Here is a 22,689-nt window from a genome sequence, read left to right as displayed (position 1 = left end):
ATGTCAGACAAAAAAAGAAAGATCAAGGATGCTGTTGGTCCTCTGCTCAATGGAGGCAGTGAGCTGGTAACGGAAGATGATAGGAAGGCAGAGTTGCTCAATGCCTACTTTGCTTCAGTCTTCTCACAAAAAATAACATGTGTCCAGATGACTAGCAAAGGTCCCATAGACAATAAAGGGGAAGTGATACAGATTGAGGTAAGTAAAGAACACATAACAGATTTTGTGACCAATTTGAATTAGTTCAAATCAGCGGGGCTGGATGCTATTCTAAAGGAATTAGCTGAAGAAATCTCAGAGCCACTGGCAAAAATATTTACAAACTCATGGATGACGGGGAGGTCCTGGAAGACTGGAGAAGGGCTAACGTAGTGCCCATCTTAAAAAGGGGGGGAAAGGAGGAGCTGGGGAACTATAGACCAGTCACACTGACCTCAGTACCTGGGATGTTCCTAGAGCAATGCATAAAACATTCAATTTGTGGATACCTGGAGGATGAAGGAGTGAGCACTAGCAGCCAGCATGGATTTACCAAGAACCAGTCATGCCCAACCAGCTTGATTTCCTTCTTTGACAGGGTAACTAATTTGGTGGTTAGGGGGAATGCAGTGGACATAATATACCTTGACTTCAGCAAGGCTTTTGACACAGTCCCACATGACATTTAGATAAGTAAGCTGGAGACATGTGGGCTTGGTGGACCTACCATTAAGCAGATACATAATTGGTTAAACAACCACAAACAAAGAGTAACTATTAAAGGAAAGATGTCAGATTGGAGGGAGGTCTCAAGTGGGGTTCCACAGGGATCTGTTCTTGGTCCGGTGTTGTTTAACATCTTTATTAATGACCTGGATGTAGGTATAGAGAGCAAGCTGATCAAGTTTGCAGATAACACAAAGCTGGGAGGGGTTGCAATACTTTGGTGGATAGAGCTAAAATTCAAAGGGATCTTGATAAATTGGAGAACTGGGCCCTAGACAACAAAATGAAATTCAACAAAGACAGATTTAAGATGCTACACTTATGGAAGAGAAACCAAATACTCAATAGGGGATCACTGAGTTGGCAGCAGCACTGTTGAGAAGGATGTGGGAGTTGCGGTGGATCACAACCTCAACATGAGTCAGCAATGCAATGCTATTGCAAAAATAGCAAATGCAGTTTTAGATTGCATTAACAGAGGCATAGCATGCAAGTCACCGTGGGTGATAGTGATGCTCTAGTTGGTGCTGTCTAGACCTCAGCTGGAATACTGTGTCCAGTTTTGGCCACAAGTATATAGAAAGGATGTAGAGAAACTGGAAAGGATCCAGAGGCGAGCGACGAAGAAGATCAAAGGGATGGAATGCAGCCATATGAGCAAAGGCTGAAGGAACTGGGTGTGTTTAGTTATAAAAGAGGAGATTAAGGGGGGGATATTATAATGGTCTTCAGATACTTGAAAGGCTGCCATAAAAAAGATGGAGAAACGTTGTTCTCTCTTGCCACAGAGGGCAGGACAAGAGGCATTGGGTTCAAACTACAGCACAGCAGCTTTAGATTACATCTCAGGAAAAGCCTCCGAACTGTAAGAATGGTAGGACAATAGAACCGACTGCCTAGGGAGGTTGTGGAAGTTTCTTCACTGGACATTTTCAAAGAAAAGCTGGAGAGCCATCTGTCTTGGATGGTTTAGACACAACAAATCCTGCTTCTTGGCAGGGAGTTAGATTAGATGAGCCTTGCAGTCCCTTCTAACCCTATGATTCTGTGATTCTATGAAATGTGCAATACACATATATTTTCTGCTATTTTATTCTTTAAAAGTTCAATATTATTATTTTAGTTTTTTGACTGGTCTGTGCAATTCATAGTTTTGTTTCTCTCTCATGCTTAAATTTAATTCTTTGAGTAGTGAGTTCTAAAATGCCAAACCTGTCCTGGCTGTAATAATTATCATTTTTACTTTTATCACCATAATGTGCTTTGTCATTCATTATTTAAAGTGGTACAATCAAAAAGCAGTATCCTTTTAGAAAGTAATTTTAGCTTGTACTCACCTTAGCAGTGCCAGTTTTTTTTAAAAAGCTAAACACATAACTTTCAACACTGTGCAGATGATCGTCGCTTATTTTCAAATTGTATTTTTAGTTATATCTGTAAAATAGCTTAAAATTCATATGAAAATAAATGTGGTTCCAAGTCTGATAGTAACAGTAATGATGGAGTCAAATGTTAGTGAGTCACATACGTGATTGTGATTGGTAAATATAAATGCCAACATAATTAGAAAAAATAAATATCCGTTCTTAATAAAAGAGAAAAAAACCCTTAATTTTGTATGTTAAAATTAAGTAAATACATTTTAGTGGAGTGAAAAGCAATTGACTAATATAGAGTAGATAATGGCAGATAATGCTGATAATGCTGAATTGGCAGTGTCCCGCTTCTGATGGTCATTCGTCTGCGAGTCGTCTGGGGAGAATGTTTTGCTGGCTCTTCTCAAGCAGTATCTTCTCTCTCTCTCACTCTGTCTCTCTGTGGTTTCCTTCTCTTGTTATCTTTATAGTTAAGATTTTAAACATGTGCCAACACTGTGGTTAAGCACTTGCTGCTGCACTCAGTGTCATAATCTGCTGCTTTACCGCAGCTGGCTATTTTTGCACAAATTTTTCTGTCCCAACTTGATGTCTATATGATCTGCACACTATTGGTTAATGGTGGTAAGAGTTTCAAAATGCAGTAACTCTTGTTTTCCATCAGCATCATCCATGAAATGATCGAATTCTTTTTTTGAACCCAGTTACACTTTTGGCCTTCTCAACATCCCCAGGCAATGAGTTCCACGGGTTGACTGTACGTTGTGTGAAGAAATACTTCCTTTTATTTGTTTTAAACCTGCTGCCTATTAATTTCATTGGGTGACTCTGGGTTCTTGTATTATGTGAATTGTTAAATGGCACTTCCTTATTCACTTTCTCCACACCAGGCATGGTTTTATAGACCAGAACTGCACAGAGTATTCAAGGTGTGGGCTAATCATGTATTTATATGGTGGCAATGGAGTGAGACAGAGGTGACTGAACCCACAGCAGCTCATTATTCTCTTCCTGCCCAGTGTGGGTTTGTATCACAGTGTCTAAGTGACTTACATAAACAAATTCTATTGAGATCTGTGCTAAGTTATTCAAAGTGGCCTAAGGGAATTAGGCACTGACCTGCCAATGGGAGTTGGGCAGCAAACATCTTTAGGTACTTCCAAAAAGCACAGCCTAGATCATGCCTAAGTTCTGTAGCACAACTTTTCTGCAGCACGACTTCATCTCTTTGTTCCTCAGACTGTAGAAGATGGGTTTGAACATTGGGGTGACGACTGTGTACATTACAGACAGAGCTTTATGCAGGGCCGGCTCCAGGCACCAGCCAAGCAAGCTCGTGCTTGGGGCGGCAGATTTCAAAGGGCGGCATTCCATCTAATCCTTTTTTTTGGGGGGGGGTTGTTTTGCGCTTCACCGCTTTGGCCGCCCCTGCAGGTTTTTTCTTTTTGGTTTACTGCTCCCGCCGCCCTGTAGGGGGCGGAGGAGGGGAGCACCCTGCATCAAGTCCGGTAGGGCAGCCCGCGTCCTTCCCTGCCTGCTGAACAGAGCGGCGCGGAGCCCTCCCAGCAGGCAGTGCAGCGGGAGGGGCCGCGTGGCAAGAGCCCCGCTTAAGGAAGCCCTGGCCGCCCCCCTTCTCTCCCCCCCCCCCCGCTAGCCGGGGTGCGCACTCCGCTGCCCGGGGTCTGCAGGGCCGGGAGTCCCCCTGCACCCACGCTCCCACCGCCCCGCAGGTATTTTTTGTTTGTTTTTATTTTTTCTTTCCTTCGCCGCTCCGGCAGGCGGGCCAGTTTGTCGTCTCCCCCGCCCGCTGCTCCGGACGGGGGCAGGTTTGTTCCCCCCCCCGCTTTGCTGCTCCGGTTGGCTGGTTTGTTCTCCCACCCCCTTTGCCGCTCCGGCCGGGGGCAGGTTTGTTTTCCTCCTCCCCTCCCTCCCCCTTGCTGCTCCGGCCGGCCGGGCATTTTTTGCTTTGGGCGGCAAAAAAGCCAGAGCCGGCCCTGGCTTTATGGAAGGCCTGGGACCACTTCACCGATGGTATCACGTACATGATAATGATGCACCCATAATACAGACTCACCACCAGCAGGTGAGAGGTGCAGGTGGAAAAGGCCTTCTCCCTCCTGTCAGAGGAGGCAATTCACAGGATGGCCGAGAAGATAAGAATGTACGACTCAACAATGAGGAGAAAAGGGGCCAGGCATACCAGAGAGCAGGAGACCAGAATGATCATTTCCACCAGAAGAAATTATTAATTTAATCGGGGCCACAGAAGCTTAGCTGGGGAACCATCCCCACTACTAAAGCAGTCGCTGAGATTCCAGTTACCCAGGAGGCAGATACCAGCTGAAGGCAGACCCTGAGGCTCATTATAACCGTATAGCTGAGTGGGTTGCATATGGTTAGATAACGATCATAAGCCATGACTGTAAGGAGGAAGCACTCTATGCGAGCCAAAGCACTGAGGAAAAATAACTGCGTGATGCAGTCCCTGAAGGACATTGTCCTGTCCTCTGCCAGGAACCCAGCCAGCAACCTGGGGGCCTTGACTGAGCTGTGGTAGGTGTCCAGGAAGAAGTACATGGGGGTGTGAAGCTGCTGATCTGCCCCAATTAGCGCAGCAATGAGGATGTTCCTGGCCATGGTCACCATGTAGATAACTAGAAACACCACAACAAGCAGAATCTGAAATTCGTTCGGGTTCCCGAATCCCAGGAGGATGAACTTGGTGATAGATGTTTATTTTTTTCGTATGTGTTCTCAGAAAGAAAGAAAGATCTTTCCCCAGATCTCCAAATACATCCTTGTTATTCCACCCCTTTTAACTTTATTCAATATTTACTTAAGACCAGATTTTCAAATACATTTAAGTGCCTAACGATTCAGTTAGGCACCTAGGGGGATTTTACAACACCTCAGTACCTAAAATTAATTGATTTCAACAGATATTAGGAGCCAAGATGCTTTTGAAAAGCCCACTAGGCACCTAGCTGCATCTTTAGGCACCTAAATATCTTTAAAAATCTGGCCCTTAGTGTATAATACGTAATGGAACTGGTTCAAAACATTTTTTCCCATGGAAATGTTTAAGTTTTCAGCCAAAGAACTTCAAAAGAGAGATTTTGGCCAAAAATTGGAGTTGCAGTGCCTCCTACCCACCCCCCACCATGTGCACCCCAAATAGCTGCCTACTTGGCTCCCTGCTGCCTGTGTCTGCAGCTGCTTTTACACAACTGGGAGCGTCTCTTGCACTGGAGGGGGAAACATCCCTCCTTCCCCTACCCAAAATGACATGGCTCTGCCCAGCAATCCCTTCACCACCCAACCCAGCTCCAGTCCCGACTTCCAGGCATCCCCTTCCCCATCACTGAACGGGTCTGGAGGAGGTGCAGGGTCCAGACTGCTCCATCTCACAGGTGTGAATTTTCATCCTCAACCCAAACCTGACACTTGTCGTTGGGTTCTGTATCCAATGCATCCCGAACCCGATGCCTGTGGTCGGGTCTCTTCAGGTTTGGGTAAGGCACAGGGCTCTACTCCAGTAGAACTATGGGATTACATAATTTTACAACTTCTGAACGCAGCCTGTACAAAGACAGACAATGCTACATAGACATAGCATATTTGGGGGGCGGGGCAGTAATAAAAGAGGACAAGACACACATGAATACAGAAAGGAGGGAAGGAGGGAAGGAGATGACTGGGGACAGGGAAAGGAAAAAGAGGAGGGGGCAGGCAGAAGGGAGGTCTGGCATTCTTTGAGCCATTTCAGTGTTTTTAACCAAATATATCTAGTGGGTCCAAATTTCTTCAAATACATTTAATTGCTCTCTATGACAATGGGTTATTCTTTCTGTGGCTGTTAACTCTGACAGGTGTGAATACCACTGGCCTATTCTTGCATTTTTGCAAAATCCTCTGTGTGGTGATCACTGCAGCCCACAAGAACCAAAGTCTGTGTGGCGGGGTTAAACTCAGCATAGCAGGTGAATAACCCAGGATACATTCCATGTATCCACATTTACCCTCAAATACACAGCAGGTAAGGAGCAAAATCTGGCCTAGGAATAGTCTTATTGGTTACTCGTGTCTCATTTTGACTATTGTTCTGATTATATTATATTTATTATAAAATGTTTTGGCTGTGATATAATATATAATATAAGCATTGGGCGCTAAATGACTTGCCCCAGGTCCCACAGGAAGTCTCTGGCAGAACCAGGTACTGAACCAGACTGTCTTAAGTCCCAACCACTGGACTGTCCTACCACATCAGACTATTCCCTGAGCTCAGTGTGGGGCAGAACACCTGCTTTTATTGCTACCTGTGTGTTGCCTCGTGCTCTCAATGCAATCCATTAAAAAAAAACCACCATCGAAATGTCAGGCTAGAAGGGACCTCAGAACAACATTGCATTCACCCCCCTGCACCGAGCACCCCTAGACCATCCCTGACAAGTGTTTGTCTAACCTGCTCTTAAAAATCCTTCATCGGTGGGGATTTCACAACCTCCTTGGTAACCTTCTGGTAAAACGCTTTATGGTAAAACTACAACAAATCTAACTGACTCTTGAATCCCCCTCGCTCCCTGTGCATGGAACTCCCATTAAAGCGAGGACCTGTACATCAGACAGAAAACAGCTCCTCGTCTTGGGATTTCCAAAGGCAGTTCTAGGCATTAGGCAGCTGCCTCTCTTTGGGAGCCAACCAAAAGGGACATGCCAGTCTAACACCCTATTCCTCAGAGGAGTGTCTGTGAACTTCTGCTAATGAGTCCTCCTGGGCAGGGGAAGAGAGCTAAAATACTCCAGTTCTATCCACAAACAGGTCCTTAGCCAGCCAGGAGAATGGTGCCTTTCTCAGAGGTAAGCCCCGGAATCCGAGCTGGCTTGGCTTCTAAACAAGCATGACATGGGAAGAGCTAGGAGTAGAAAGGTACGGTGCTCACCCCACTTAATGTGAAACTTCTTCAGTGTGGCATGGGGTGAAAAGCAGGGCAGAATTTTTGGCACTACCTTTGACTTGCAGGGACAATCCTTTGTGCTGGAATTGACCTGAGACTTGAAGCTTGCCTTTAGCTTCTTTTCTACTTTCAGCCAGGAATCACTCATAGTGAGATATACAGTCAGTGCATTTTAATATCTATCGAAGGGTATTTCTTCTTTCCCCTCTGCTACCATTTCATCTTCCGCCTCCTTCTCTTTTTCTTCTTTTGATGATGACGAAGCTCTGGGGTTCAATGCAAAAAACATCTTGGTTCCTCACTCCCATTGATTTCAGTTGGTTTTAGGTATCTAACTACCTTTAAAAATCTGGGCCTTTGATCTTATTTATGAGTATCCCCCCCATTTGAATTTGAAAAAAATAATAATAATAAACATTAGACCTCATTGGAAATGCTGTTTCATCTGGACTGAAAAATTTCATGCAATGAATCCATTTCAATGAAATTTCTATTGTTTGTTTGTTTTTCTTAGCCAGAATGCAGCATTCTCATAGGTCAGAATGGAATGTTTCAGTTCTCCATTTTGGAATGACTTTTCATTTCAGTTTTTGTATCTGATACGACATGAGATGATACAGTTGAAATCAGAATGAAATGTTTCATTTTCATCCAAATGAAGCATTTCAATTGACCCAAAATGAATAATTTTTTTCAGAATTTTGTTTTGTGGAAAGTTTCATCTTTTTTTTCTGGTCCATTTTGGAATGGAAACATTTGCAAACTGCAGAATTTCCAATGAAACAAACCCTTGGATTCCTGCACAGCTCTCATAAATGTAACTAACACTCCAGGTACCAGACAGAATGCCCCCCACATTAAATTCATTCCATTTTGGCTGTGACACTAGGGCTGGAGTTAATCCAGAGGTAGAAGTAGAAGCTTTGGAGGTGCACCAGTGACACAGAGCCAGTCAACCTACCACTGCCTAGTGCTCCTGGTCCATTAGTATCTAGGTTTAATCAACTCCATTGCACACCACAAGACTCACTTATTATCCCAGACTTCTTTATAATGCCACTGTTGCTACCAAAGGGAATGTGAACTAGTAAGTAGAGCACTGGACTAGCATTCAGGAGACCTGAGTCCTGTTCGCAACTCTGCCTCTGGCCTGCTGGGTGATGATGGGCAAGCCACTAGCTCACTCACTAGCTCACACTGTGCCTCAGTTTCCCCACTTTTAAAATGGGGGTGATGACAGAGACCTCCTTTATAAAGCACTTTGAGATCAACTGATTCCAAGTGCTATAGAAGAGCTCAGTGGTGTTATTATTAATACAATATCTGGAGCACAGGAGAGGAGACCACAGGGGGCTGGAGCAGGGGTTTCTCACTAGCAGCTCTGTGTCCCAAGCCTGCACAGATCACTGTGAGGTCTGAGTGTCTATGTTTCCTTGCTCGCTGGCCTGTAAAGCACAGAGCAGAAGGGTTTGATTCCATCCATTGAGAACTTGAAGGTTTCAAGCTATAATCAGGTGAACAGAGGCCAGGGTGATGGGACAATGACTAATAATAATAATGTCAAAGTTCTATTCTATATAGATTCGTACACTGTGCTCATCACCATAGTATCAAGCATCTATATGCTTATTAATTTGCTATTAGTAATCACTTGTTAATGCTGAATTCTTACTTTGGTGTACAGTGGCAATATCTTCGGGGATGGGTTCTTTGTAATATCCTTTGGTACTCCACCAAGACACAGGCAGCTGTGTAAATGTCTTTGAAAAATCCTGGGTGTTACACAGAACATCTTCGTAACAAATGCCAAGATTCATTGGCCAGATCAACAAGTTATCTTCCAAGTTAGCCAGAAAAGCAGATGGGAATCTCTGTAATAAAGCCAGAGTGTCTGCCAGGGTCAGTGTCTCAGTGGGTAGCAGGAGGGACATGCAACAGCGTCTGGCACCAAGAATCCCGCTGTCAAGCATGACTCAGAGAGGGGAAACTTTATGGGCCTTAACATCAACGGGGACAGGCAAAGAGCTGCCCGGGTAGACACAGACAGCCAAGCACTGCACCTGCCCAAAGGAACGATGCAGATTCACACTTCCCAAATGTGAAAATTGCATATTTGGGATGTTAGACGATGACAGATCTCTGCTGATGGGAACAATGCATAAACAGAAGGAAAGCAAGAAAGGTCTCCAGTGTAACTGCATGTTCTCTGTCCTCTGTGCTCCTCTCTGCTGCCCATTCCCTTATTCTCAATTAAAATTACAGCAGTCTGAAGAACTAAATGTTGCTAAATATTTTCTCCATCTGTTTTGTGTGCTGCTTCGCTAAACTGTGGCTAGTAATTGGAGAATGTGCCATTGATCTTTGAACGCTTGCTCATTTCCACCCAAACAGGGAGCAAATGTCCAGCCACTGGATGGTGCCACAATTTCCCCAGCATTCAGTCCCACTGAGTTCATTCCAAAGGCACAGAACAAGGGCAGAGAAGATGCAGTTCTTCTGGCTCCACATGCTGGTTCATCTGGCCCCACGGCTTGATGGATTGTAAAGCTTTTCATCCTCTAAACTGATTGTTGCTGGCTGAAATCTATCCCCAGGGACCAGCAAATGAAAATTATCAGAATCAGTTGTCTTGTTGTTAGCAGGTATAAAAGGATTTGGTTGGTCTTAGTAAAATGTTCCAAATACCTTGTGGGTAAAAACTAATAAGCACTGAATTGGTCAAACACAAAGCATCATGATCTGATTTGCAGAACTCGTTCTCACGGTTAGAACAACGGTGGTGCAAATAATAGATTTTTGATGTGCTGGCAGTTCCAAAACAAGAAAACAAATTCAGGATAACCTGGAAACAAAAATATTTTGAATTTTTTTGCAAACCAAAAAGACAAATATGTTGTGTTAAACAAAATGTTTTGATTGACCTGAAATAAAATGTTTTGTTTTGATTTCAAGCATTTTTTGTACATTTCTGATTTTTTTCTTAATTGAAGGAAATTCCAAAACAAAATGAATGAAACATTTTGATTTTTCCAAGTTTTTCTTTTCTTTTCTTTTCTTTTCTTTTCTTTTCTTTTCTTTTCTTTTCTTTTCAAGATGAACAGTTCAGTGGAACTGACATGAATTTGCTAAATGTTTCTGGGTTATTGTGTCTTATCTGCATATTTAAAACTCTCCCCTCCCCAAAGAAAAAAAATTTTGGCTGAAAAATGTCACCCATCTCTGTCAGGAATGAGCAAGGTGAGAGGGCAATGTAGAAAACTACCTTTGCCCCATTCAAACCCAAATTCAGGACTTCAGCCTCTCATGAACCTGTCTTTAAAACGTATTTCTTTACTTTAGTTTAAATCTGGCTTCCCTCTGAGACAGGTTGTACCCTCAGCTACACAGGTTATAATAAGATCCAATGAGAGAGAAAGGTCTGATTTTAATCCAGTGGGGGTCATTACGGCCTGTGTTATGCAGGTCAGACCAAGATGATCCAATCTAGCCTTCTGGGCTTTGAAGCTCGGAATAAAATCTTTGAATTAAAATCACTGAGTCAGGGCTCCTGCATAATGCAAGGCAGAGAATTTTTCCCAGTGATTCTTGAATTGATCCCAGTAACTAGCACTAGTAAGAACATTTTCCGTCAAAACATATTTTCCGTAGACAATGGCTTTATCGTAGATTGTGAATTTTGCCAGTAGAATTCCTGTTTTTATAGAAAATATTCAGGATTGTGTGGAAAATGTGAAAAATTAAAATCATTTTTCTCTTTTTGGCAACTGAGAAATGAAAAAAATCTGGATTTCGGGCTTCCAATTTTTATTTTTTTCTGGAAAAAAGATAATTTCCCAGCCAGCTCTACTAATAAGTTGTGATTAAATTAGGTCATAATGTTGGAGGCCCTAGAAGATGAATCGATGATATGGCTTCCATTTACTGGATATCCAAATCCCATTAATTTTAATGGGAATTGAGCATCCACCCTCCTTAGATGGCTTGCAAGCACTTTGCCTAAATTTTCAATCTCAGTTGGACGTATTTTTGCATTTATCATAAAAGGTAAATAAATGACTTTCATGCCTTGTCTTCCCTGATGCGGGTGACTTTGTTCACTCCCTCTGCCGTTGAAATACGCCAAGCCACTGGACAAGGAAAATCAGACTGCAGTGACCGAGTTCATCTTCGTTGGATTCTCCAGATTGGTGGAGCTGCAGGCGCTGCTCTTTGCAATGGTTCTATCCATGTATACAGTGTCCCTGACGGGGAACGTTCTCATCACAGCCGTCATAAAAGCCAACCCGTCCCTCCATACGCCGATGTATTTTTTCCTCACCAACCTGTCCCTGCTGGAGATCTGCTACACAACGTCCATTGTACCCAAGATGCTGGTGAGCCTGGTGTCAGAGAACAGAAGGATCTCACTATGGGGTTGTGCCACGCAGATGTATTTTTTCACCCTCTTTGGCATCACTGAGTGCTGCCTCCTGGCTGCCATGGCCTACGACCGCTACATGGCCATCTGCAACCCGCTGCGCTACACCCTCGTCATGAGAAAGGGGGCCTGCGCCCAGCTGGCCATAGCCTCCTGGACGGTGGGGATGCTGGTGGGCTTGAGCCAGACCAGCTATGTCTTCAGTCTGACATACTGTGGGCCCAACAGGATCAACCACTTCTTCTGCGACATCCCGCCCCTCCTGAAACTGGCCTGCGGGGACACCTCCATGAATGTGTTGGCCGTGTACCTGGTGGCTTTTCTTTTCATAACCTCCCCCTTCACGCTCATCCTGGCCTCCTACCTCTTCATCATTGCCTCCGTCCTGAGGATGCCATCAGCTGAGGGGAAGCGCAAAGCCTTCTCCACCTGTTCCTCCCACCTCATCGTGGTCTTGCTCTTCTATGGCTCCGGCATCATCACCTACCTCAGGCCCAAGTCCAGCTACTCCATGGAGAGCGACAAGCTCCTGGCCCTCTTCTATACGGTGGTGACGTCCATGCTGAACCCCATTGTCTACAGCCTGAGGAACAAGGAGGTCAAGGAGGCCCTGAGGAGGGCGCTCAATGGGATGACGTGCCCTCGGAGAATGTAGGGTGAGGTTTCCCAAGAGCACAAATGACTTCCAGTGGGGTCTGGGGGGATATAAGTGTGTCCATGGGTGGGTTTATTTTCCAAAACCAGTGCAACCCACGTTGCCAGTCAGAACAGACTGGTCCTGCATAGCCTGTCCTACAGCCCCTGCACACACAGCAGGTCTCTCCAACCAGGCCTCCCAGTTGGTAGGTGTTGAGAGTTTCCTTCTAGGTCCTTTCTCCTGGGTCTCTCCCCCGTAACTGAGCTGGCCTCTTGCCTATGGAGCAAACAACCTGCAGGCTGTCACCCGAGATCCATTCTCTGGGAGGCTGATCATTAGTCACAGGTAGAGATAAGCCCACCTTTTTTCAACAGCCAGGCCCCCTTGTGACAGGCACCCAACCACCCTCTGTACTTTTGGAAATCTGCCCCATAAATGTTTGAATGTCAACAAAATTCCAAACATGCTGCAGAGTCTCTTCCATCAGGTGGGAATGAGAGTCATGGGCAACCATTAGTTGTCATCCAATCTTGATTTTAAAATTGTCAGTGATGGAGAATCCACCACAACCCTTAGTAAATTGTTCCAATGGTTAATTACTCTCACTGTTAAAAAATTGTGCCATATTTCCTGTCTAGCTTCAACTTCCAGCCTTTGGATCATCTTAGACCTTTCTCTGCTAGATTGAAAAGCCCAGTACCCATTTTTAGTCCCCCATGTAGGTACTTATAGACAGCGATCTAGTCAAACATTAACACTCTCTTTGTTAAGTTAACCAGATTGTGCTCCTGGAGTCTATCACTAGAAGTCTTGTTTTCCAATCCTTTAATCATTCTGTGGCTCTTCTCTGAGCCCTCTCCAATTTACTAACAACCATCTAGAATTTGGGGCACCAGAAATGGACACCGTATTCCATCAGCAGTCACACCAGTGCCAAATACAGATGTAAAATAACTTCTCTGCTCCTATTTAAGCTTCTCCTATTTATGCATCCCAGGATCACATTAGCTTTTATGGCCATAGCATCACACTGGGAGCACATGTTCCACTGAGCTGAATTATATGTTATCATAGAGAAGTACAAAAAGTAATACATTAATTAATAAAATAAAAATACCAAATCCCACCACGCTCAGCAGTGGTTCAGGCCATAATTCTCCAGCCTTGAGTTGTGATCTTGAACTCTGTTATGACTATCTTGACATCTACTATCTTTCCCATAGACAAATAGCAAGCATATATTCTCCAGATTAGTTTTTCCCAGCTGTCTAGGAGATTTAGACACACAATTCCCATTGGTTTTAATGGAAAGAAGGTGATAAAATCCCTTAAGCAGCTTTGAAATCCTCAGCCTCTGTCTAAATGAGATTGTATTTTATATTAAAGGTTAACCATGAGAGAAGAACAAACAAAAGGAAATGCACAGTCTCATTAACTGTTTGCATCATAAGTGAGTGCAACATGGTAGCTGTCACAAGCAGACTCCAAGCACTTTAGGCCCCAATTCAGCACTATGCTTGAACATGTGTTTAATTTTAAGCATGTGAGAATTCCCACTGAGTTCCATGGCACTAAGAATATGCTTAAAAACTAGACATGTGCAAAGGTACCTTGCTGAATTGGGGCCTTAAAGAACAACACACAGAGAAGGTCAATAGTGGGGTGAGGTGGATTAGGACCAGGATTCCATCCAGCCATAGGACCATCAACAAAGCAAAGAGCTTATGACATTTCGGCTCAACAGGCTGCCAGTGCTGTCCTCTTAGCAGATTCAAATACTCTCTGGCAGTAGATAACCTTTGTATGTCCTTTGGCATTCGCTCAGCGTAGGCACTGGATCCATGTATCCTGTCTTAATCCAGTCCTGGTTACAAAGCTATATACACCAGAGCTACTATGGGACTTTTTCCAGTCAAGGAGCAAGGACCTTATCCTCAGCATGACAAGTGATGTGCCACATTCTCCATATCTTTGAATCTTAGAATCTATGTTAGTGAGGTGACCAAATCCCATTGGAATTCAGTCAGAATCAGGCACTAATTCCCTCCAGGTCTCTTGAAAATACCAGCCTAAGCCAAGATCAGATGCGTTCTGAACAACGCATTCAAGTTCAACCATAATTTGCTGGGCTGCATGCAGGAATCACTGGATGAAGTTCACTGTCCTGTGTTATGCCGAAGGTCAGATGAAATGGGACCTTAAAATATATTATGGATTTTGCAGACTTTTATTCATTGTATTTGATGGGTCCTGCTCACTTGGGGAAGCACTACTTGGGAAAGGATAGAAGGGTTTGCAGAAAAGGGGTCTTAAGTATCGGCATCCGAACTGGATGCTAACGGTGTGATTCAATGAAGCGTTGGAGTCTTACAGGCCATTGCTTCAAAAACAAGCATTACATGGTAGCTGCCCTGGGCAGACTCTGAGGCTAATGTTGCAATGAGACCACTAATTTGGCGTGCCTCAGTTTAATTTCAGCCAATCTGGACCTTTTTCTCCAAAAGTGCTGAGCACCGACAACCCCAGCCACGCCTACTAAGGGTACTCAGCAAAAACAAAACAAAACAAACCAGTCAAAAGCTCATAAATGAGGCATAAAAAAGAAGAGGCACTCAAATTTAGTGGACACTTTGGTAAAAATTGGCTTTCGGGCTTGATTTGTTTTTCAGATATTCTGAGCACCTGTCAGTTCCATTGGCTTCTTGTGGAGCTGGGTGTGATCAGCAATCTGGAAATCAGGCCCAAAGTATCTCAAAACCAGAGGACAGTTTTGAAGATGATGGCCTAAGATATTCATTGTTCTTACTTTTCATAGATTCATAGGGTTTATGGCCAGAAGGGATCATTAGATGAGCTAGTGTGACTTCCTGTATAGCCCAGGCCAGAGAACCTTGCCCAGTTACTACTGGATTGATCCCAATAACTTGGTTTGAGTAAAGCATCTTCAAGACAAGTATCCATGTGATGAAATTGGAATGACTCTGTAATAATTTCCTCACACTGTGTTTTGACCTGGTCATTGGGCCGTTTACTGTACAAATATGCTGGTTTAGCTTAATTAAGGGGCAATAAAGATAATCAAGCAGGAAAGGAAAAAGAACAGCTCACGAAAAGCCACTTCTCAGCAAACATCTGAGATCTGATATTGACAATGTCAGGATAGGTTCTCTGGGAACCAGAGAATCAAACGAATATTGGCAGAATTATAAAGCAAGTTGTTTGGGGGAACCAGAGAAAGGAAACAGAGAGACAGCCTCCTGCTGGGGTGTCTGAAGAAGCTAGTCCACTAGTTAAGCTAGATTATGTATTGTTTTAAAATTCATATTTTTCCTTCTAAATGCCTTGTACCTAGTGTTAAAAGAAACCAAACTTTGGTTTCAGAAGGCTGTCTGAACATTCTATTGGCCATTGGTCAGAGTGACAAGTTGATACACAGTAAAGCATCACATAACACGAATCTCCGGGGCAGTTTATGTTTAGAATCCACACTCATTTCCTGCTGACATCAGCAGTGCTGAGATCCGAGTTAATTCAATTTAATTAATGTGGGCCCAATCCTGAATTCTGTGGGCTTGATTCTGCCATCCTTACTCACCGAAGTAACCCGCACTCACTCAAGTGACCACATCGGCTTTGAGATGGCAAATTGCCTGAGTAACTGATACTAATATGAGCGAGGGCTTCAGGAGGAGACCACCGCAGCAAATATCCACACTGCAGTGCTACAGTGGCACAGCTGGGGTGCTGCTGCATCTGTAGAGTAGACAAGCCCTAGTACATGATGATATTATTCCTTGTTACAAAGATCTTATTGACTCAGCTAATCATGACAAAGCAGGATGTTATGGGAGAAAATAACAGGCAATGGGTGTAGATGGACTGGGAACAGAATGCACAGAATTAGGCTATCATGGTTGCTTGTTCAATAAGCATTTAGTTTTCTTTCTTTCTTTCTTTCTTTCTTCTTATTAATTAGCAAATTGTTGTTGAGATGAGGTACAGAGACAAGACACATGTTCCAGCCATTGGGGTGTGGAGAAGCATGGGAGAAAGGGTGAAGGAGCTAGTGGGCGAAGGGAACAAAGGAGATGCAGAGTTGGGTGGGACTGGCAGACCCTGGAGAGCACAGCGTTAGGTGACCATGTAGCATGGGTATCTGGAGTGGTTGGAGAGGGATTTGGGAGGTGGCCTTGTGCTGCTGATATTAAAGAAGCAGCTGCCAGAAGAACGTTCACTAGCCCCGGTGTGACTGGGGTGGCAGCAAGGAGGGACTGGGGATTCAGGTCCTTTGTCTCACCATTCAGAGGGATGTTTCCCCACAATCACAGAATCATAGAAAATTAGGACTGGAAGGGACCTCGACAGGGCTTCTAGTCCAGTGCCCTGCACAGAAACAGGGCTAAGTATTATCTACACCATCCCTGACAGGTGTTTGTCTAACCTGCTCTTAAAAATCTCCAGTGATGGAAATTCCACAACCTCCCTAGGGAATTTGTTCCAGTCCTTAACCACCCTGACAGTTATCACCCTCTTCTCTATAACACATTTTTACATACTCAAAGACTGTTACATGTCCCCCTTCAGTCTTCTCTTCTCAAGACTAAATAAACTGATTTTTGTCATTTTTTCTTCAAAGATCATGCCTTCTAGACCTTTAATCATGTTTGTTGCTCTCCTCTGGATTTTCTCCAGTTTGTCCACATCTTTCCTGAAGTGTGGTGACCAGGACTGGACACGGTGCTCCATATGAGACCATATCAGTGCTGAGTAGAGTGGAAAAATTACTTCTGTCTTGCTTACAACACTCCTGCTAATACATCCCAAAATGATGTTTGCTTTTTTTGCAACAGTATTACATTGTTGATTCATATTTAGTTTGTGATCCACTGTGTCCCCCAGATCCTTTTCTGCAGTACTGCATCCTAGGCAATTATTTCCCATTTTGTATTTGTGTAATTGATTGTTCCTTCCTAAGTATAGAACTTTCCTTTTTTCCTTATTGAATTTCATCCTGTTTACTTGAGATCATTTCTCCAGTTTGTCCAGATCATTTTGAATTGTAATCCTATCCTACAAAGCACTTGCAACCCCTCCCAGCTTGGTATCATCTGTAAACATTATAAGTATACTTTCTATTGCATTATCCACATCATTTATGAAGATATTCAATAGAACCGGACCCAAGAGTGGTCCCTGCAGGACATGCCCGTCTAGCTCGATTATGAACCATTGATAACTACTCTCTGAGTATGGCTTTCTAGCCAGTTGTTCACCCTCTAATAGTATTTTTGTCTAGTTCAGTGGTTTTCACCTGTGGTCCACAGACCCCTGGGGGTCTGCAGTCTATATCAAAGATTTCCAAAGGGATCGGCACCTCTATTTGAAAATTTGTTGGGGTCTGCAAACGAAAAAAGGTTGAAAACTACTGATCTAGGCTGTATTTCCAAGGATCTAGGCATTGCCCTGGACCATTCCTCAAGATTGTTCCTGGTTTAGTCTAGAAAAATAATAATATGCAGAATACTATGGGCCTAAATCTTCCTTGCCTTGAGTCCGCATATGGGATGATTTAGTTGGGGTTGGTCCTGCTTTGAGCAGGGGGTTGGACTAGATGACCTCCTGAAGTCTCTTCCAACCCTAATCTTCTATGATTCTATCTATGATTCTATGTGCCCTTGAGCAAAATGGGTGTGAATAGTGTCTTACACCCCTTGGCACTCGCTTTGCAGAGGTGTAAATGGCCTCACAAGGCACAAGTAGTGCTGCTCCCAATGTTATTTGAGTTCACGGGAAATTTCAAGTTTTTGCTGAAAACTGAAAGATGTGGGGTAAAAAAGTGATTTGCAGCTTGTTCCTGAAATCCTCCTTCTTGTCTATGGGCTGGGATCCCCAGCTGGACTCCGTCTCCCACAATGCACCACCGTCTCCTTTTTCGGAGAGGAGAAGCTCAGCATCATTGAGGCCCTGCCCCATTGAGGATGATAGTTTTGTGAGGAGCAAAGTACAGCTCCCATTTTTGGCCAAAATCTTGTGTTTTATGGCTGGAATAATTTGGCAAAAATAACACAGTTTTCTGCAGACCATTTTTGCCCCCCAAAAATGTGTTTTGCCAAAACCCAATTTTCCATTGAAAAACATTTTTGAGGAATTCAGAGTAGCAGCCGTGTTAGTCTGTATCCGCATATGCATCCGAAGAAGTGGGCTGTAGCCCACGAAAGCTTATGCTATAATAAATTTGTTAGTCTCTAAGGTGCCACAAGTACTCCTGTTATTTTTGAGGAAAACATTTCAAGGAGCCCTATATACAAGGCAGTTGTGAATAAGGCCTTGAATGCCAGTGGCATAGCACTGTTTTAATGTAGTGTTATTTGTGACGGTGTGCGTCTGTCTGTAGATCCTGCCCACAAAGAATTCTTGAGCATGTGCCTATCAGCACCAATGGTAGGGGAACGGTGAAGCCAAGCTTAGATCTTTAAGAAGAAGGTTTCAATCCAGATCCTATTTGGTAGCCTTCACTGAAATGTGCCTGCTCTATGGCAGGACGCTCTTGAAATGAATAAAGGGAAAGTATGCGAGCAAGTGCCCCAAAGCACGCATGAAAAGCTGGCAATGATGAAAGCTTTATACTGTGTTTTTGTTTTTTTCCCCCCATGCCAAAAATGTTTCTATTCCTGTCAGATTTAGCCTATCGTGCATTGTTCTGTGTTTGTGATTTTATCTGAAATAGAGCTTAACACGCTCTCCAAAAATATTAAATTCAGTCCAAAGACCTGATCTTTTCTAGACAGCCCTTTCCGAGAAACCAAAAGGACATTTGGGATAAAATGATGTCAATGTATGAACATTTAACTCTGTGTTTTCCAAATTATGCTTCAGAATTTGTTTGGTTTTCCCCTAGACAAAACCCATGACAGATGCAAAAGGGGGAAATCAGACGTCTGTCATGGGATTCATCCTCCTGGGATTCAGGAATACCCCGGAGCTGCAGACCCCTCTCTTCCTGCTGTTTCTAGTAATCTGCATAACAAGCAGGGCTGTGAACATCCTCATGCTGGTGCTAGTTGTGGCTGATTAGCACCTTCACACCCCCATGTACTTCTTCCTGTGGAACTTGTCCTACTTGAAGACCTGCTACAACTCCACCATCCTGCCAAGGGTGCTGGCCTATCTCCTGACTGGGGAAGAACCATTTCTTTCTATGCCTGCATCACACAATGTTATATCTTTGGCTGCTTAGCAGCTACAGAATGTTATCTCCTAACAGTGATGTCTTATGGTCATTATTTAGCAATATGCAAACCCCTGCATTATACAATAATTATGCAGATACTGCCTCCAATTAGCAGCTGGGTCTTAGGTAAGCGGGTTACTGGCTAGTTCCATAGTAACGAGAATGATGTTACAATTAACTTTTTGCGGCCCCAAGGAAATTGACTTTTTTTTTTTTTGCGATTTCAACCCATTGCTGTATATTTCCTGCAGTGACACCCACCTTGTGGAACTTCTGGCTTCCACCTTGTCCTTTATATTCACCCTGCCCCCATTTCTACAGACGATAACATCCTATGTGTGTATCAAGTTTGCCATCTTGCAAGTCCCTTCCACTGCTGGGAGGCAAAAGGCCTTTTCCACCTGCTCCTCTCACCTCATCGTGGTGACAATTTTCTATTGGACCATCACTATTGTGTACATGTTACCGAACACCAATACACTGAGAGACCTGAATAAAATGTTCTCTCTCCTGTACATGTTCCTGACTACCCAGGTCAGTCCCCTCATCTATAGCCTGAGAAACAAAGAGATCCAGGAGGCCCTGAGGAATGTTCTCAGTATATTTATGGCTTTGAAGAGAATTCAGGCCATCCAAGCTAATTTGTGTAAGATAAATCAAAATGGAAGAATCTGGATCCAAGCATAGCAGTCTGGGTTGCCCCTCTTGATGGGCTATTAACTCATGCCTTGGGAAAGGGAAGTGGTTCCACAAAATGATTTAATCAATAAACATAATGTCTTTGTTTGTAAATTCCCCATGAGCGAATATTGGTTAGACATGGGGAAAAAAACAAAGAACCAGTTTAATGAAAAGTTTCCTTATTTTGAGGTTGTTACCATTTAGATGGATTAAAAACAGGGCCACTTTTTCATATTTTTTAAATTCCAAGAGACTGCTCTAACACAAAAATGTACCCTGTGCAGAATCACAGTATTACAGCTGACCGACAAACACATGTGTCTGCAAGATTAATCTGTGGGGTTTTTTTCTAGTGTGGGGAAGGAAATAAGAAAGGAAATTTGTGCCCAGCTGCAAGCAAGAGATATCGGGCCATATTCCAATCTTATTTACACCAGTGGTAAACATAGAGTAATGTTACTGAAACTGATGTCACTCCAGATTTGCACAAGTTCATCTGCACTTAGAATCTGGCCTGTTATTACTACTGGTGAGATTTTATTGCCTGTTAATTTCCAAATCCATTTTCTAGTGCTGTGTGAGATTATAACACTTGTCAATGATGCTTCCTTCTCCACACTGAGTATTAAATAAATTAGCTATAATTTCTCATCATATTCACTTCAGTGCTAGAATAGCCCGAATATGTTCCACTGTAATCCGGCGGTTGTTCATAGTAAGTTAAAGCACAAAATGGTTAACAACATTGATACAAACTTCATATCAAGGTCAAACAAGGCTAACGTCTATAGAGATGCCTGAATAATTTAGAGTAAGTGATGCATACAGTGACTTTTTCCAAATTTTCCATGAAGAACCACACAATGTTCCCAAATGCACTCATTATTCAAAATTATTCCTTCAAAAATTTCAATAAATATTTGACCACAGATGGCCCACAAGCAAGCTGGGTTTATTACACTTTTATTCATTGTGCATATTTTTTTCTAAAGTGCTTAAGTGGCTTAGGAGCCTAACCTCGGAATAACATGATGCAAGAGCAAGAAGCTCAAACATCACAAATTCAAATTAAAAATTACCCACATTTTTTAACAGCGATGGTGATTAACTATCAGAACAAACTACCAAGGGAAGAGTGGATTCACTTTCTCTTGATGTCTTCAAATTCAGACTGGATGCCTTCCTGGAGGATAGGATATAGTTAAATGTAAGTTAGTAGATTCAAGTCAGGGAAACTGGGTGAAATTTAATGGTTCCTGTTATACAGGAGGTCAGCATAGATGATCTAATGATCCCTTCTGGGCTTAAAAATCTATGAATCTAGGCCACATAGACAATCAATGTGAGTTAAGCTTCCAAGTCATGTGGGCACTTTTGACATTCATCTCTCTCTCTCTCTCTCTTTCCATGGATACTTCTCTATCTATCTATCTATCTATCTATCTATCTATCTATCTATCTATCTATCTATCTATGTGTAGGATTCAGGAAAGACTTACCCATTGACTTCTCATTACTAAATTTAAATACATGCATACTTCTTCATGAGTGCTCCAATTATTATTCTGATTATTTTCCATCAATGTTACATGCTAGGGATGTTTGTTTGTTTGTTTAAAAATAGCCTTCATAACATAAAATATCTTTAAGAATAAATAAGGGAAAGCTTCTGTCTGCAGTGTATTCCCATGAGTCAACAATAAATCCAGACCATAGGTTTGGATGGTCAGAAATTCTTGCATTTTAGATGCTCAAATGCAGTCGTTCTCCATTGAGTTTCCTTATAATTTCCACAGTGCCTAAAAGCTCTGTCTGCCGGAGGTCGTGGATCATGGTGTCTTGCACGCCTAATGTGTTCCTGAGCTGTTCATTCACACCGACAGGGATTAATAATAATAATTATTATTAAAAAGCCCCGTGAGGTCAGGAAGTGTTTTTTATCCCCATCCCCTCTGGGTCAGTCCCCATTGCACTAAAGGGGACTGATGCACACACGGCCAGATTTTTGTAGAAATTTAGGCACCTAATAATCTAGATCAGAAATCAAAGAGAGTTAGCAGTTAGGGATCAGGTTTTAAAGGGCATTCATGTGCCTAAAGATGTAGATTGGTGCCTAAATCCCATTGATTTAAAAGGATGTTAGTTTCCCTGGTGCTTTTAAAAATCCCACTAGGTGCCTAATCATCTTTAAAAATCTAGCCATGGTTGCTTAACCTGCTTCGGCACTTGTGAAAATCTTACTAGGAATCTGTCTGCATCTGAAGAAGTGGGTTTTTTTACCCATGAAAGCTTATGTCCAAATAAATCTGTTAGTCTTTAAAGTGCCACTGGACTCCCCCTTGTTTTTGTCTGCATTTTTAGATTCCTAAATGCCTTTGAAAATCTGGCCCTACACGACTTTATTAAAAAGAATTTATATTCCTAAATTAGTTGGATGCATTTGAAATTCTTGCCATACGTGACTCACCCTGGAAGTTTTTACTGGAGCAAGGAGTTGAATCCTTTTTTTTTTTAACCTCAGGATTGGATGAGAACCATTGCATTACAGTTCCTCCAAACCACCAGATTATCCTTCCTCTCTGTCTTAGATTGGACATGTGAAATGCATTTCAAGTCAAGGGTAGCTCTGTGATTGACTTCAGTGGCTTCAGGATTGGGTCATAAATCAGCCTGAGGCAAAACCC

At 43.0% G+C, this 22,689-nt stretch overlaps 1 protein-coding gene and 1 pseudogene across 1 annotated transcript; one reads left to right on the top strand and one right to left on the bottom strand.

Annotated features, from left to right (window-relative positions):
- Window positions 1-3,254: 3,254 nt before the first annotated feature.
- LOC112124405 lies at window positions 3,255-4,808 on the bottom strand (annotated as a pseudogene).
- Window positions 4,809-7,558: 2,750 nt separating this feature from the next.
- On the top strand, window positions 7,559-12,111 carry LOC113407973 (olfactory receptor 10A4-like). Its single transcript, XM_026659216.1, has 2 exons — window positions 7,559-7,594; window positions 11,185-12,111. The coding sequence occupies exons 1-2, from the start codon at window positions 7,559-7,561 to the stop codon at window positions 12,109-12,111; spliced, it is 963 nt and encodes a 320-aa protein (XP_026515001.1).
- The last annotated feature ends 10,578 nt before the right edge of the window (window positions 12,112-22,689 follow it).

The sequence above is a fragment of the Terrapene carolina genome, unplaced genomic scaffold, assembly GCF_002925995.2.
Source record: "Terrapene carolina triunguis isolate 2854851 unplaced genomic scaffold, T_m_triunguis-2.0 Scaffold612, whole genome shotgun sequence".
Taxonomy (NCBI): Eukaryota; Metazoa; Chordata; order Testudines; family Emydidae; genus Terrapene; species Terrapene triunguis.
The sequence above is the reverse complement of the archived record's forward strand: the minus strand, read 5'-3'. Positions and strand labels throughout refer to the sequence as shown.